General features: G+C 56.0%; 1 protein-coding gene and 1 non-coding gene across 2 annotated transcripts; both read left to right on the top strand.

Moving 5' to 3' along the window:
- Window positions 1-524: 524 nt before the first annotated feature.
- Window positions 525-598, top strand: trnan-guu (transfer RNA asparagine (anticodon GUU)). Its single transcript has one exon. It is a non-coding gene; the product is annotated as a tRNA-Asn (tRNA).
- Window positions 599-2089: 1491 nt separating this feature from the next.
- LOC148829047 (uncharacterized) lies at window positions 2090-16207 on the top strand. Its single transcript, XM_088923577.1, has 7 exons — window positions 2090-2288; window positions 8290-8344; window positions 9360-9667; window positions 10987-11051; window positions 11328-11485; window positions 13137-13614; window positions 13729-16207. The coding sequence occupies exons 2-7, from the start codon at window positions 8296-8298 to the stop codon at window positions 16205-16207; spliced, it is 3537 nt and encodes a 1178-aa protein (XP_088779703.1). The 5' UTR covers window positions 2090-2288; window positions 8290-8295.
- The last annotated feature ends 1407 nt before the right edge of the window (window positions 16208-17614 follow it).

Here is a 17614-nt window from a genome sequence, read left to right as displayed (position 1 = left end):
ACAAACCAGAACAGGACACAAAAAGTTGTACTGCACAATATAAATATAAACATATTGCACATGTGGAACGGTGCCATCTTTTCAGGTGAATAACGCTGCCCGTTATCAGACTTTTTTAACACTTAAAGGCACATGTTAAATTGAGAGATTTCGATATTATTTGATATGTTGTTTTTTATTATTAGCCTGTTGATTATTTTGGCGAAATACTTCCTCCGCAAAAGTAAATGGCCCTGACGCTGCTCCCTCGGTTCCTGCTTCTGAGGTAGAATTCCTTTTTTTTTATTTCAATTCCTGTTGAAAAGGCGAGACATACCATCGGAAGATGCGAAAACTTCCATTTCCAGCTTTTCTCAGCGTGAAATCCGGGAGAAGGGCGTTTCGAAGGCGGCACGGGGCTGAGCGACACGCACGACGCGGCTCCCCGGCGAGGTCACGGGTGGGCTGACCAGCCCCAGCGAGAGCGGCGGAGCTGCAGGCAGGCGGCGTGTTGAGTCGAGACTGCGCGCCGAGGTCCGGCGTGCGTCTCTGTGGCGCAATCGGTTAGCGCGTTCGGCTGTTAACCGAAAGGTTGGTGGTTCGAGCCCACCCAGGGACGCTGCATCTCCCTTTTTTTTTCTCCCTGAAGAGGGGACACGGACTGAAAGGCGTGCGTGGGGCTGCAGAGGTGCTGGCGCATGAAAACAGATCCGTCTGCGGGTTTCGGGGAAAACTGGGACGCGGTAGTTTTTCCTTTCGTGAGCACGGCTGCGGGAAGCTACGTGTAAGTGTATTTAAAAACCGAGAACACAGCTGGATGAGCTCCTCCAGTCAGGACAGGGGGCTCTTCTGTACACAGAGGGGGGGTGGGGGTGGGGAACAGGCTGCCCAGCCCTGTGGTTGAAGCCGATACCCTGGCTTCTCTCCGGACACAGCTGGGTGAGCTCCTCCAGTCAGGACAAGAGGCTCTTCTGTACACAGAGGGTGGTGGGGATGGGGAACGAGCTGCCCAGCCCTGTTGTGAGAGCGGATACCCTGGCTTCTCTCCAGACACAGCTGGGTGAGCTCCTCCAGTCAGGACAGGAGGCTCTACTGTACACAGAGGGTGGTGGGGGTGGGGAACAAGCTGCCCAGCCCTGTGGTTGAAGCCGATACCCTGGCTTCTCTCCAGACACAGCTGGGTGAGCTCCTCCAGTCAGGACAGGAGGCTCTTCTGTACACAGAGGGTGGTGGGGGTGGGGAACAAGCTGCCCAGCCCTGTGGTTGAAGCCGATAGCCTGGCTTCTCTCCGGACACAGCTGGGTGAGCTCCTCCAGTCAGGACAGGAGGCTCTTCTGTACACAGAGGGTGGTGGGAGTGGGGAACAAGCTTTAAACAAACTGAGGTTTAAAAGCCGATACCTGTCAAGAAACGTCCGGATCAGATTCTGGGATCGCTCAGCTATGAACTACCAAACACGCCAGTTTTATTTCTTTTTAAATTCACAAAGTGAACGCTGCCTGTCTGTATATGTAATTGCAATGAATTCAGCTGCGGTATCCCACTGTCCCGCTGTTTTGCTGTTGTTCCTATGGTAGTTTTCTTATTGACATATGTGATTTATTATTATCATAATATGTACCAATGTCGACGAAGCATTCGTGTCAAAACATTTTGGACTTTAGTCTGTTCGTTACAAAAATCTCATTTTCAGTAATTTATACTCTAATTTATCATTTAGAGCAATAATTGATGCTCTATTTTGATTTCTGTAATAGGATTCCCAGATTTCGCTGCCGGTACTGCTTGTGAAAATGTCTCATTAGCGCACATCACTGATATCAGGGAGAGGGGCGGGGAGAGAGAGACACACACACACCCAGGGCGGGGAGGAAGGCGGAGCCAGCTGTCCTATTGGGCCGCCCCCCTGCCCATCACAGCGGATCGGCTGTTCATTGGTCTCCGTGGCTGAAGGACGGGGCGGGGCGCTCCGGGGCAGGGGCAAGCGCCACGGTCCGAGACTCGGATTGGACAGCGCCGCCGTCCGTCACCGCCCGAGTCCCAATCGATATGTCCAATCGGGCGGGGGCGATGGGCGGGGCTAGGAGTATCCGATACGCCAATACGAATTCCGGCGAGTGCAGACCTCATACAATTAATAGGCAGCGACGCAATTAACGCCGATTAAATTAATTCCGATTGCTGAGCGTGGGGTGGCCCAGCCGAGCCCGGGAGAGGCGCGCCGAACCGGGAGCGAACCGGGACCGGGTATCGCCCAGCCAGTATCGGTATCGGGTTCGGGGGAACCCATTTATGCATTGACCAGACCTGTAAGTAAAGTCTCTGTGTGTGTGTGTGTGCGCATGAATGACTGACTGTCTCCTTCAGGACTCCCGAGTTTTGCGGTTTGGGATTTAATGAAACTGGGAAAAGTGTAGTGTAACCCGGTGGCTGCTGTCGATTAATTCTGGGATTGGGTCCGGGAAGAGGCGAGGCAGGGCGAACGCCAGTGTCAATGTTGGGGAGGGAGAGGGAGGCAGTCGCCATTTCTGTCTGGATGCGACGGGGCGAGCCGACTAATCGATGGCCGAGCGTTCGCGGTTTGATCCGTGTGGTTTTGTTTTGCCTGCGTTTTAAACCGCGATAAAACCACCTCGCGGGGAAACCGATTAATCGGCAGGAGCCGTAAGGTCAGCAATAAAAACATTAGGACTAGAAATACTATAATACGCTACTACAGCAATTTTACTATTACTCTTATTATAAATACTATTTTTAATAATGCTATTGTTGTTGTTGTTGTCATCATCATTTAGGACAGCTTTACGCAGGACGTCCACATTAAACCCTAAACGACGACATGTGCTGTAGTAGCACACACAGAATGTCAATGTAGAGTATATAGACAGGGTGCGGGGGAGCCCGTGGGTGTCTGAGCTCCGCTCGCACCGGAGGACACTCGGCTGTCATCTCGAACACCAGCCGGCGCTGGGACCGCGCTGGAGACCGGCTCGCCGCCCAGCGATGACGGCGAAAGTTAGTTTTTTTTCCCCTCTCCCCTCTTTCGGTTCGTGCGCTTCGTGGGCAAAAGGTATCAGTACCGCTACAGTACCTCGAAAACGTGTTTTCCGCTTAGTGTTCTGTGTCTGTGTAAAGATACAGTGTCTGTATCTGAAGACAGACGCTCCAGATTCCCTTGTAACAGCCTGTGGACAGTGTGTGAACACACAGACACTCCAGATTCCCTTATAACAGCCTGTGGACAGTGTGTAAACACACAGACACTCCAGATTCCCTTATAACAGCCTGTGGACAGTGTGTAAACACACAGACACTCCAGATTCCCTTATAACAGCCTGTGGACAGTGTGTGAACACACAGACACTCCAGATTCCCCTATAACAGCCTGTGGACAGTGTGTAAACACACAGACGCTCCAGATTCCCTTATAACAGCCTGTGGACAGTGTGTGAACACACAGACACTCCAGATTCCCTTATAACAGCCTGTGGACAGTGTGTGAACACACAGACACTCCAGATTCCCTTATAACAGCCTGTGGACAGTGTGTAAAGACACAGACACTCCAGATTCCCTTATAACAGCCTGTGGACAGTGTGTAAACACACAGACACTCCAGATTCCCTTATAACAGCCTGTGGACAGTGTGTGAACACACAGACACTCCAGATTCCCTTATAACAGCCTGTGGACAGTGTGTGAACACACAGACACTCCAGATTCCCTTATAACAGCCTGTGGACAGTGTGTGAACACACAGACACTCCAGATTCCCTTATAACAGCCCGTGGACAGTGTGTAAACACACAGACACTCCAGATTCCCTTGTAACAGCCTGTGGACAGTGTGTAAACACACAGACACTCCAGATTCCCTTATAACAGCCTGTGGACAGTGTGTAAACACACAGACACTCCAGATTCCCTTATAACAGCCTGTGGACAGTGTGTAAAGACACAGACACTCCAGATTCCCTTATAACAGCCTGTGGACAGTGTGTAAACACACAGACGCTCCAGATTCCCTTGTAACAGGCTGTGGACAGTGTGTAAACACACAGACACTCCAGATTCCCTTATAACAGCCTGTGGACAGTGTGTAAACACACAGACGCTCCAGATTCCCTTATAACAGCCTGTGGACAGTGTGTGAACACACAGACACTCCAGATTCCCTTATAACAGCCTGTGGACAGTGTGTGAACACACAGACGCTCCAGATTCCCTTATAACAGCCTGTGGACAGTGTGTGAACACACAGACACTCCAGATTCCCTTATAACAGCCTGTGGACAGTGTGTAAACACACAGACACTCCAGATTCCCTTAAAACAGCCTGTGGACAGTGTGTAAACACACAGACACTCCAGATTCCCTTATAACAGCCTGTGGACAGTGTGTAAACACACAGATGCTCCAGATTCCCTTATAACAGCCTGTGGACAGTGTGTAAACACACAGACACTCCAGATTCCCTTATAACAGCCTGTGGACAGTGTGTAAACACACAGACGCTCCAGATTCCCTTGTAACAGCCTGTGGACAGTGTGTGAACACACAGACGCTCCAGATTCCCTTATAACAGCCTGTGGACAGTGTGTAAACACACAGACCCTCCAGATTCCCTTATAACAGCCTGTGGACAGTATGTAAACACACAGACGCTCCAGATTCCCTTGTAACAGCCTGTGAGCAGTATGTGAACACACAGACGCTCCAGATTCCCTTATAACAGCCTGTGGACAGTGTGTAAACACACAGACACTCCAGATTCCCTTATAACAGCCTGTGGACAGTGTGTAAACACACAGATGCTCCAGATTCCCTTATAACAGCCTGTGGACAGTGTGTGAACACACAGACACTCCAGATTCCCTTATAACAGCCTGTGGACAGTATGTAAACACACAGACGCTCCAGATTCCCTTGTAACAGCCTGTGGACAGTGTGTAAACACACAGACACTCCAGATTCCCTTATAACAGTCTGTGGACAGTGTGTAAACACACAGACCCTCCAGATTCCCTTATAACAGCCTGTGGACAGTATGTAAACACACAGACGCTCCAGATTCCCTTGTAACAGCCTGTGGACAGTGTGTAAACACACAGACACTCCAGATTCCCTTATAACAGTCTGTGGACAGTGTGTAAACACACAGACACTCCAGATTCCCTTATAACAGCCTGTGGACAGTGTGTAAACACACAGACCCTCCAGATTCCCTTATAACAGCCTGTGGACAGTATGTAAACACACAGACGCTCCAGATTCCCTTGTAACAGCCTGTGGACAGTGTGTAAACACACAGACGCTCCAGATTCCCTTATAACAGTCTGTGGACAGTGTGTAAACACACAGACACTCCAGATTCCCTTATAACAGCCTGTGGACAGTGTGTAAACACACAGACACTCCAGATTCCCTTATAACAGCCTGTGGACAGTGTGTAAACACACAGACACTCCAGATTCCCTTGTAACAGCCTGTGGACAGTGTGTAAACACACAGACACTCCTGATTCCCTTATAACAGCCTGTGGACAGTGTGTAAACACACAGACACTCCAGATTCCCTTATAACAGCCTGTGGACAGTGTGTAAACACACAGACACTCCAGATTCCCTTATAACAGCCTGTGGACAGTGTGTAAACACACACAGACACTCCAGATTCCCTTATAACAGCCTGTGGACAGTGTGTGAACACACAGACACTCCAGATTCCCTTATAACAGCCTGTGGACAGTGTGTGAACACACAGACGCTCCAGATTCCCTTATAACAGTCTGTGGACAGTGTGTAAACACACAGACACTCCAGATTCCCTTATAACAGCCTGTGGACAGTGTGTGAACACACAGACACTCCAGATTCCCTTATAACAGCCTGTGGACAGTGTGTAAACACACAGACACTCCAGATTCCCTTATAACAGCCTGTGGACAGTGTGTGAACACACAGACACTCCAGATTCCCTTATAACAGCCTGTGAGCAGTGTGTGAACACACAGACACTCCAGATTCCCTTATAACAGCCTGTGGACAGTGTGTGAACACACAGACACTCCAGATTCCCTTATAACAGCCTGTGGACAGTGTGTGAACACACAGACACTCCAGATTCCCTTATAACAGCCTGTGGACAGTGTGTAAACACACAGACGCTCCAGATTCCCTTATAACAGCCTGTGGACAGTGTGTAAACACACAGACACTCCAGATTCCCTTATAACAGCCTGTGGACAGTGTGTAAACACACAGACCCTCCAGATTCCCTTATAACAGCCTGTGGACAGTATGTAAACACACAGACGCTCCAGATTCCCTTATAACAGCCTGTGGACAGTGTGTAAACACACAGACACTCCAGATTCCCTTATAACAGCCTGTGGACAGTGTGTAAACACACAGACACTCCAGATTCCCCTATAACAGCCTGTGGACAGTGTGTAAACACACAGACGCTCCAGATTCCCTTATAACAGCCTGTGGACAGTGTGTGAACACACAGACACTCCAGATTCCCTTATAACAGCCTGTGGACAGTGTGTGAACACACAGACGCTCCAGATTCCCTTATAACAGCCTGTGGACAGTGTGTAAACACACAGACACTCCAGATTCCCTTATAACAGCCTGTGGACAGTGTGTAAACACACAGACACTCCAGATTCCCTTATAACAGCCTGTGGACAGTGTGTAAAGACACAGACACTCCAGATTCCCTTATAACAGCCTGTGGACAGTGTGTAAACACACAGACACTCCAGATTCCCTTATAACAGCCTGTGGACAGTGTGTAAACACACAGACGCTCCAGATTCCCTTGTAACAGGCTGTGGACAGTGTGTAAACACACAGACACTCCAGATTCCCTTATAACAGCCTGTGGACAGTGTGTAAACACACAGACACTCCAGATTCCCTTATAACAGCCTGTGGACAGTGTGTGAACACACAGACACTCCAGATTCCCTTATAACAGCCTGTGGACAGTGTGTAAACACACAGACACTCCAGATTCCCTTATAACAGCCTGTGGACAGTGTGTGAACACACAGACACTCCAGATTCCCTTATAACAGCCTGTGGACAGTGTGTGAACACACAGACGCTCCAGATTCCCTTATAACAGCCTGTGGACAGTGTGTAAACACACAGACGCTCCAGATTCCCTTATAACAGCCTGTGAGCAGTGTGTGAACACACAGACGCTCCAGATTCCCTTATAACAGCCTGTGGACAGTGTGTAAACACACAGATGCTCCAGATTCCCTTATAACAGCCTGTGGACAGTGTGTGAACACACAGACGCTCCAGATTCCCTTATAACAGCCTGTGGACAGTGTGTGAACACACAGACACTCCAGATTCCCTTATAACAGCCTGTGGACAGTGTGTGAACACACAGACACTCCAGATTCCCTTATAACAGCCTGTGGACAGTGTGTAAACACACAGACACTCCAGATTCCCTTATAACAGCCTGTGGACAGTGTGTGAACACACAGACACTCCAGATTCCCTTATAACAGCCTGTGGACAGTGTGTGAACACACAGACACTCCAGATTCCCTTATAACAGCCTGTGGACAGTGTGTAAACACACAGACACTCCAGATTCCCTTATAACAGTCTGTGGACAGTGTGTAAACACACAGACACTCCAGATTCCCTTATAACAGCCTGTGGACAGTGTGTAAACACACAGACACTCCAGATTCCCTTATAACAGCCTGTGGACAGTGTGTGAACACACAGACACTCCAGATTCCCTTATAACAGCCTGTGGACAGTGTGTAAACACACAGACACTCCAGATTCCCTTATAACAGCCTGTGGACAGTGTGTAAACACACAGACACTCCAGATTCCCTTATAACAGTCTGTGGACAGTGTGTAAACACACAGACGCTCCAGATTCCCTTGTAACAGCCTGTGGACAGTGTGTAAACACACAGACGCTCCAGATTCCCTTATAACAGTCTGTGGACAGTGTGTAAACACACAGACCCTCCAGATTCCCTTATAACAGCCTGTGGACAGTATGTAAACACACAGACGCTCCAGATTCCCTTGTAACAGCCTGTGGACAGTGTGTAAACACACAGACACTCCAGATTCCCTTATAACAGTCTGTGGACAGTGTGTAAACACACAGACACTCCAGATTCCCTTATAACAGCCTGTGGACAGTGTGTAAAGACACAGACACTCCAGATTCTCTTATAAGACCCTGAGATGGGTTTGATTAGGAGACAGTGGGCCCGGGTGATGTTCAGACAGCAATGTGATGCTCTGTGTTGCAGGCCAGGATGCAGGCTGTGGGCGATTTCAGTGGGAAGCTGGAGGATGACCTACTGTGTGAGTATCATTGGCCTTACAGTGTGACACTGCAACACCCTACTGACCCCTCCACTGCTCTCATGTCCACCTCTCTCTCAGTGCAGTGTTAATGTACTGGAGTGTCCAGTCAGTGTGTCTGTATTAACCCATCTCTCTCAGTGCAGTGTTAATGTACTGGAGTGTCCAGTCAGTGTGTCTGTATGAACCCCTCTCTCTCTCAGTGCAGTGTTAATGTACTGGAGTGTCCAGTCAGTGTGTGTGTATTAACCCCTCTCTCTCTCAGTGCAGTGTTAATGTACTGGAGTGTCCAGTCAGTGTGTGTGTATGAACCCCTCTCTCTCTCAGTGCAGTGTTAATGTACTGGAGTGTCCAGTCAGTGTGTCTTTATGAACCCCTCTCTCTCTCAGTGCAGTGTTAATGTACTGGAGTGTCCAGTCAGTGTGTGTGTATTAACCCCTCTCTCTCTCAGTGCAGTGTTAATGTACTGGAGTGTCCAGTCAGTGTGTCTGTATTAACCCCCCTCTCTCTCAGTGCAGTGTTAATGTACTGGAGTGTCCAGTCAGTGTGTCTGTATTAACCCCTCTCTCTCTCAGTGCAGTGTTAATGTACTGGAGTGTCCAGTCAGTGTGTCTGTATTAACCCCTCTCTCTCTCAGTGCAGTGTTAATGTACTGGAGTGTCCAGTCAGTGTGTCTGTATTAACCTCTCTCTCTCTCAGTGCAGTGTTGATGTACTGGAGTGTCCAGTCAGTGTGTGTGTATTAACCCCTCTCTCTCTCAGTGCAGTGTTAATGTACTGGAGTGTCCAGTCAGTGTGTGTATTAACCCCTCTCTCTCTCAGTGCAGTGTTAATGTACTGGAGTGTCCAGTCAGTGTGTCTGTATTAACCCCTCTCTCTCTCAGTGCAGTGTTAATGTACTGGAGTGTCCAGTCAGTGTGTGTGTATTAACCCCTCTCTCTCTCAGTGCAGTGTTAATGTACTGGAGTGTCCAGTCAGTGTGTCTGTATTAACCCCTCTCTTTCTCTCTCTCTCAGTCTGTGAACAGTGTCGGCTGTTCTTCAGGGAGTCCTGCCCCAGGCACGGCACGCCCCACTTCGTGCGAGACGCCCCAGTGGAGGGCGAGAGGGAGCGCGGCAGGGGGCGCAGGAGGGAGCGGTCAGTGGGGGGCTGCCGTGCTGTGCTGTCTCTGCCCCAGGGCCTGGAGCTGAGGGAGCGGGGGTCAGCCGGAGGGACGCTGGGCGTGTTCTGTGCCCAGAGTGTCCTGCCACAGGGCTGGATCTTCGGCCCCTACGAGGGCGAGGTGCTGCTGGACCGGCAGGAGTGTACTGTGTACTCCTGGGCTGTGAGTATGACTGTAGTATTCATACTGACTGTACTCTGGGGCTGTGAGTGTGACTGTAATATTAATACCGAATGTGTACTCCTGGCCTGTGAGTACGACTGTAGTATTAATACTGACTGTACTCCGGGGCTGTGAGTGTGACTGTAGTATTAATACTGACTGTGTACTCCTGGGCTGTGGGAATAACTGTAGTATTGATACAGTTTGTGTGCTGCTGTGCTGTGAGTATGACTGTAGTATAAATACTAACCCTACTCCTGGGCTGTGAGTATGACTGTAGTATTCATACTGACTGTACTCTGGGGCTGCGAGTGTGACTGTAATATTAATACTGACTGTACTCCGGGGCTGTGAGTGTGACTGTAGTATTAATACTGACTGTGTACTCCTGGGCTGTGGGAATAACTGTAGTATTGATACAGTTTGTGTGCTGCTGTGCTGTGAGTATGACTGTAGTATAAATACTAACCCTACTCCTGGGCTGTGAGTATGACTGTAGTATTCATACTGACTGTACTCCGGGGCTGTGAGTGTGACTGTAGTATTAATACTGACTGTGTACTCCTGGGCTGTTGGAATAACTGTAGTATAAATACTAACCCTACTCCTGGGCTGTGAGTATGACTGTAGTATTCATACTGACTGTACTCTGGGGCTATGAGTGTGACTGTAATATTAATACCGAATGTGTACTCCTGGCCTGTGAGTGCGACTGTAGTATTAATACTGACTGTACTCCGGGGCTGTGAGTGTGACTGTAGTATTAATACTGACTGTGTACTCCTGGGCTGTGAGACTAACTGTAGTATTAATACTGACTGTGTACTCCTGGGATGTGGGTGTGACTGTAGTATTGATACAGTCTGTGTGCTGCTGTGCTGTGAGTATGCCTGTAGTATAAATACTAACCCTACTCCTGGGCTGCGAGTGTGACTGTAGTATTAATACTGAATGTGTACTCCTGGACTGTGAGTTTAACTGTGGTGTTCATACTGACTGTGTACTCCTGGAATGTGAGTGTGACTGTAGTATTAATACAGTCTGTGTGTTGCTGGGCTGTGAGTATGACTGTAATATTAATAATGACAGGATGGAGTATTGCTGTAGTATTAATAATAACAGGAGCGTGCTGTGTGCTCACAGGCTGTGAGTATTGCTGTAGTATTAATATTGACAGGAGGGTGCTGTGTGCTCTCAGGCTGTGAGTACTGCTGTAGTATTAATATTGACAGGAGGGTGCTGTGTGCTCTCAGGCTGTGAGTACTGCTGTAGTATTAATATTGACAGGAGGGTGCTGTCTGCTCCGCGTGTCTCCCCAGATCAAGGAGAACGGATCCTATTTCTACGTCGACGCCTCGGATGAGTCCAGCTCCAACTGGATGAGGTGAGTGAGCTGCCACTGCTCGTGGGAACTACAAAACAAGATGGCCGACACTATGGCGCTCAGTGGGGAAGCCATTTTTCCTGTAGTTTTCCGCCCCCTCAAGCTTGCCTCCCAGTGTATGTGTTAACACTGCGACGGGCCCCCCTGGCCAGCAGCAGTAGTCCACAAGCAGACAGGCGGGACCTCGGACCCGGTCTCGGATCCGTTTCGTGTTTTGTGGGACGTGAAGCCCCTTGCCTGCCCGTGTTGCTGACATGTGCCTGGCGTGTCCTGCAGGTACGTGGCCTGTGCCTCCAACGAGGAGGAGCACAACCTGACCGCGTTCCAGTACCGCGGCCGGATCTACTACCGGACCAACCGCCCGGTCAGCGCCGGCACGGAGCTCCTGGTGTGGATCGGAGAGGAGTACGCCCACACCCTGGGACTGAGGCTGGGTACGAGAGAGAGAGGGAGAGGACAGGGAGACAGAGGGAGGGAGAGGACAGGGGGGACAGAGGGAGGGAGAGGAGTACGCCCACACCCTGGGACTGAGGCTGGGTACGAGAGAGGGAGAGGACAGGGGGGACAGAGGGAGGGAGAGGAGTACGCCCACACCCTGGGACTGAGGCTGGGTACGAGAGAGGGAGGGAGAGGACAGGGAGACAGAGGGAGGGAGGGAGAGGACAGGGGGGACAGAGGGAGGGAGAGGAGTACGCCCACACCCTGGGACTGAGGCTGGGTACGAGAGAGGGAGGGAGAGGACAGGGGGGACAGAGGGAGGGAGAGGACAGGGGGGACAGAGGGAGGGAGAGGGAGAGGACAGGGAGACAGAGGGAGGGAGAGGGAGAGGACAGGGAGACAGAGGGAGGGAGGGAGAGGACAGGGGGGACAGAGGGAGGGAGAGGAGTATGCCCACACCCTGGGACTGAGGCTGGGTACGAGAGAGAGAGGGAGAGGACAGAGGGGACAGAGGGAGGGAGAGGAGTACGCCCACACCCTGGGACTGAGGCTGGGTACGAGAGAGAGAGGGAGAGGACAGGGGAGACAGAGGGAGGGAGAGGAGTACGCCCACACCCTGGGACTGAGGCTGGGTACGAGAGAGAGAGGGAGAGGACAGGGGAGACAGAGGGAGGGAGAGGAGTACGCCCACACCCTGGGACTGAGGCTGGGTACGAGAGAGAGAGGGAGAGGACAGAGGGGACAGAGGGAGGGAGAGGAGTACGCCCACACCCTGGGACTGAGGCTGGGTACGAGAGAGAGAGGGAGAGGACAGGGGGGACAGAGGGAGGGAGAGGACAGGGGGGACAGAGGGAGGGAGAGGAGTACGCCCACACCCTGGGACTGAGGCTGGGTACGAGAGAGAGAGGGAGAGGACAGAGGGGACAGAGGGAGGGAGAGGAGTACGCCCACACCCTGGGACTGAGGCTGGGTACGAGAGAGAGAGGGAGAGGACAGGGGGGACAGAGGGAGGGAGAGGACAGGGGGGACAGAGGGAGGGAGAGGAGTACGCCCACACCCTGGGACTGAGGCTGGGTACGAGAGAGGGAGGGAGAGGACAGAGGGAGACAGAGGGAGGGAGGGAGAGGACAGGGGAGACAGAGGGAGGGAGAGGAGTACGCCCACACCCTGGGACTGAGGCTGGGTACGAGAGAGAGAGGGAGAGGACAGAGGGGACAGAGGGAGGGAGAGGAGTACGCCCACACCCTGGGACTGAGGCTGGGTACGAGAGAGAGAGGGAGAGGACAGGGGGGACAGAGGGAGGGAGAGGACAGGGGGGACAGAGGGAGGGAGAGGAGTACGCCCACACCCTGGGACTGAGGCTGGGTACGAGAGAGAGAGGGAGAGGACAGAGGGGACAGAGGGAGGGAGAGGAGTACGCCCACACCCTGGGACTGAGGCTGGGTACGAGAGAGAGAGGGAGAGGACAGAGGGAGGGAGAGGACGGGGGGAGGACGATTGAGGAGTGATGGAGGGGCTGGTGGAGAGAGGAGGAGGATGAGGGGAGACAGAGGGAGGAGGAGGAGGATGGGCGAGACGCGGGGAGGAAGACTGAGCAGGGACAAACGAAACGCTGACCCGGACCCCCCCCTCTTCCTGTCCCGCCAGGCGAGCACTTCAAGTACGAGTTCGGGGAGAAGGAGCTGCTGATGAGGCTGTTCCAGGACCTGCAGGTCCCCCCCAGCTCCCTCGCCGCCCGCCCCCGCCCCAGCAGCAGCAGCAGCAGCAGCAGCAGCGCCGGTCGCCCCGGTAACGGAGACCCCTCCGCCGCCGCCGCCGCCGCCGGCAGCACCCGCAGCCAGGCCGGGCTGGAGAGCAGGGCGAGTGGCGCCCCCTGTGGCCAGCCCGGGCAGTGCGGCGCCCCGGTGTCCTCCGGCTGCCCGCCGTACCCCTTCCTGGAGGGCACCCAGAACCTGGTGAGCCTGGGCCGGGCCCAGAGCCGCTACTGGACCTTCTTCGGGTTCCAGGGCGACGCGCTGGGCCGCATCCTGGACAAGACCAAGATTGTGTGCAAGCTGTGCGCGGTGCGCCTGTCCTACAGCGGCAACACCACCAACCTGCGCCAGCACCTCGTCTACAAGCACCGGCCCGAGTACAACCAGCTGGTGGGGGCGGCGCCCCCCCTCCCGCCGGCGCCGCCGGCCCCCAGCCCGCCCGCCGGCCCCGGCCCCGGCCCCGCGGCCGCGCTGATCCCCCGGAGCGGGCGCCCCCACGACGGCGCCGCCCCCCCAGCCCCCGCGGCACGGCCCCCCCCGGCCCCGCGGGCCCCCACCCACGCCATCGCCGACTTCCTGGTGCGGGACCTGCTGCCCCCGGAGACGGTGGAGGGGGAGGGCTTCGTCCAGCTGATCGCGGCGCTGCGGCCCTCCTGCGCGGTGCCGTCGGCCGCCTGCCTGTCCCGCACCGTCCTGCGGGAGGCGCACCGCCGGGGCCGGGAGAGGGGGGCCGAGCTGCTGCGGGGGGGGTCCCTGGCGGGCCCCGGGCCCGTCTCCGCGGCCGGCTCGGGCTCCGACTCCCCCCTCTCCTCCTCCTCCTCCTCCTCCTCCTTGCTGCTGGGCTCCGGCGTGGCCCTGAGCGCCGACGTGTGGCGCCACGGGGCCCCGGGCCCCCCGGCCTCCTACGTCACGCTCTCCGCCCACTTCGTGGACGACGGCTTCGCCTGCCGCCACCTGGTCCTGAGCACGCGGCGGCTGGGGGCGGGGCCGGGGGGGGGCGGCGGCGGCGGCGGAGACGTCCGGGCGGTGGTCCGGGCGGCGGCCCAGGAGTGGGGCGTGGAGGAGCCCAGTTTCCTGGTGCTGGGGGCGGCGGAGACGGGCTTGTGGGACGGGACGGGGGAGGGGGAGGCGGGAGAGGAGGAGGAGGAGGAGGAGGAGGCGGGAGCGAAGAAGCGCGGGCAGGGAACCCCGAGTGAGCAGCAGCAGGGGAAGCAGGGAAAGAGGGAGTGGGGGTCCCGCAGCGAGCAGGGAGACGGCGGGGAGGAGGAGGAGGAGGAGGGCGGGGGTCCGAGGGGGAAGAGGGGTCGCGGCGGGGGCGAGGAAGGAGCGTCCCGCAGCGAGCAGGGCGACAGGGGCGGGGCGGATCCCGAGCTCTTCCGCGCGGCCCCCGAGGAGGGGGCCCTCGAGGGCGGCGACCCCGAGCCCCCGGCCCCGGGGGGCGCTGCCTGGCCCCCCATCCCCTGCGCGGGGGCGGCGCTGAGGGAGTGCGTGGAGCGGGTCCTGGGGCGCCCCGACGTGTCCCGCGCCCTGCGGCGGGCCCGGGCGCTGGCCGGGAGGCTGCTGGCGGCCGAGCCGCGCGGACGCGAGTCTCCGCCTCCCTCTCCCTCTCCCTCCTCCTCCTCCTCCTCCTCCTCCGGGCTGGACGGGCACCCCCAGCTGAAACGGTGCCTCCGCGCGCTGGCGCAGGGCGGGCCGCGCTGGCAGGAGGCCTACGGGCTCGTGCAGGCCCTCGCCGACAGCCGGCCGCTCATGGCCGAGCTGCTGGCGCGGGCGGAGGCCAGCGGCCGCGGCGGCGAGCGGCCCCCCTCCGGCCCCGAGCCCTGCCCCCCCGCCTCCCCCTACCCCCAGGGCTCCGACTGGCTGCTGCTGCGCGAGCTGGCCGCGGTGCTGAAGCCGCTGGCGGTGGCGTGCGGCACGCTGGCCCGAGAGCGGTACCCCGGCCTCTCCCTGCTCCGGCCCGTCCTGGCCGGCCTGGTCTCCCGGCACTTCGCCCCGCGGGCCGCCGACTCCGCCTTCGCCCGGGCCGCCAAGCGGGCCCTGCGGGAGAGCCTGGTGCGCGCCTACGGTCAGCCGGGCCTCCGGCGGGCCCTCAACCTGGCCTGCGCCCTGGACCCCCGCTTCCGCGGCCTGGACTTCCTGGAGCCGGGGGAGCGGGTGGACACCTTCGCCCGCCTGCGGAGGGAGGTGGCCGGGCTGGCCGGGGAGGCGGGGTGGGGGGGGGAGGCGGGCCGGGGCGGGCCGGGCCGCGGGGAGGCGGGGGGAGGCCGGCGGGGTTTGGGGAGCGCCGGGGAGGGGGGCGGCCAGAGCCGCGACCAGGATAGCCGGGAGGCCGGGGGCGGCGCGGGACACGGCGGAGGGGAGGGGGCGCCCAGCGCGCGGAAGAGGCCCAGACGGGCCGGAGGCGAGGAAGAGGGAGAGGGGGGGGCCGGCCCGGCGCCGGAGTACGAGCCGGTCCGGATCGGGGCGGAGGCGGGGAGCGGCGAAGACGAGGGCGGAGAGGGGGCCGAGGAAGAGGAGCGGGGGCCTGCGCCCGGGAGGGAGGAGGAGGAGGAGGGAGAAGCGGGCGGAGAGGGGCGCGGCCCGGCGTCCTCCTCCTCCTCCACCCCCCCGGGCCGGGCCGCCCCCTCGGGGATCGAGTTCCTGCTGGGGGACCTCTGCGGCGCCCGCGCGCGGTCGGCCTCCCAGCGGGCCGAGCGGGAGATCGCGGCCTTCCGGGCTGAGGACGGGGCCCCCCTGGCGGCGGACCCCCTGCTGTGGTGGCGCGCGCGGCGGGCCCAGTTCCCCCTGCTGGCCCGCGCCGCCCGCCGCTTCCTGGCCCCGCCGGCGACCGCCGCGCCCGCCCCCTGGCTGCTCACCGAGGCGGGGGCCGCCGTGCTCCGCCGACGGGCCGCCCTCCCCCCGGAGTCGCTGGACCAGCTGCTGTTCCTGCACGGCAATCAGCTGAGCGTGGAGACAGACCCCTGACTGGACACTCCAGTACACTAACACTGACTGGACACTCCAGTACATTAACACTGCACTGGACACTCCAGTACATGAACACTGCACTGAGAGAGAGAGGGGTTAATACAGACACACTGACTGGACACTCCAGTACATTAACACTGCACTGAGAGAGAGAGGGGTTAATACAGACCCCTGAGTGGACACTCCAGTACATTAACACTGCACTGAGAGAGAGAGGGGTTCATACAGACACACTGACTGGACACTCCAGTACATTAACACTGCACTGAGAGAGAGAGGGGTTAATACAGACCCCTGAGTGGACACTCCAGTACATTAACACTGCACTGAGAGAGAGAGGGGTTAATACACACACACTGACTGGACACTCCAGTACATTAACACTGCACTGAGAGAGAGAGAGGGGTTCATACAGACACACTGACTGGACACTCCAGTACATTAACACTGCACTGAGAGAGAGAGGGGTTAATACAGACACACTGACTGGACACTCCAGTACATTAACACTGCACTGAGAGAGAGAGGGGTTCATACAGACACACTGACTGGACACTCCAGTACATTAACACTGCACTGAGAGAGAGAGGGGTTAATACACACACACTGACTGGACACTCCAGTACATTAACACTGCACTGAGAGAGAGAGAGGGGTTAATACAGACACACTGACTGGACACTCCAGCACATTAACACTGCACTGAGAGAGAGGGGTTAATACACACACACTGACTGGACACTCCAGTACATTAACACTGCACTGAGAGAGAGGGGGGTTAATACAGACACACTGACTGGACACTCCAGTACATTAACACTGCACTGAGAGAGAGAGAGGGGTTAATACAGACACACTGACTGGACACTCCAGTACATTAACACTGCACTGAGAGAGAGAGGGGTTAATACAGACACACTGACTGGACACTCCAGTACATTAGCACTGCACTGAGAGAGAGGGGTTCATACAGACACACTGACTGGACACTCCAGTACATTAACACTGCACTGAGAGAGAGAGGGGTTCATACAGACACACTGACTGGACACTCCAGTACAGTAACACTGCACTGAGAGAGAGAGGGGTTAATACAGACACACTGACTGGACACTCCAGTACAGTAACACTGCACTGAGAGAGAGAGGGGTATCATCTTTCCAATACTCAGTATTTGAAATCTGGACTCTCTAGTTTAAAAAAATGTGTAACATGTTTACCTTTACTGTTAAAAAGTTATGTCTCTTGTCCAAAATGCTTCTATAAAATATTTGCATATTGCTTAATCTCACTGGCTGTCTGCATCTTTTTCCCCATGCCTGGGGGTTGGGTATTTCCAGGAATTGTGTCAGAAACGAGCCGGTTCAGTCTGTGAACAGGAAGCAGGAACGTGCTCAGACCCGT

The sequence above is a fragment of the Atractosteus spatula genome, chromosome 8 (genome assembly GCF_055471065.1).
Source record: "Atractosteus spatula isolate fAtrSpa1 chromosome 8, fAtrSpa1.hap1, whole genome shotgun sequence".
Taxonomy (NCBI): Eukaryota; Metazoa; Chordata; class Actinopteri; order Semionotiformes; family Lepisosteidae; genus Atractosteus; species Atractosteus spatula.
Note: the sequence above shows the minus strand (reverse complement) of the source record. Positions and strands in the feature narration are given on the sequence as shown.

Coding starts and splice junctions, on each gene's coding strand:
- LOC148829047 (XM_088923577.1), top strand. CDS start 8,296: ATGCAGGCTGTGGGCGATTTCAGTGGGAAGCTGGAGGATGACCTACTG. Junction 8,345..9,359: donor GCTGGAGGATGACCTACTGT/GTGAGTATCATT, acceptor TCTCTCTCTCAG/TCTGTGAACAGTGTCGGCTG. Junction 9,668..10,986: donor GTACTGTGTACTCCTGGGCT/GTGAGTATGACT, acceptor GTGTCTCCCCAG/ATCAAGGAGAACGGATCCTA.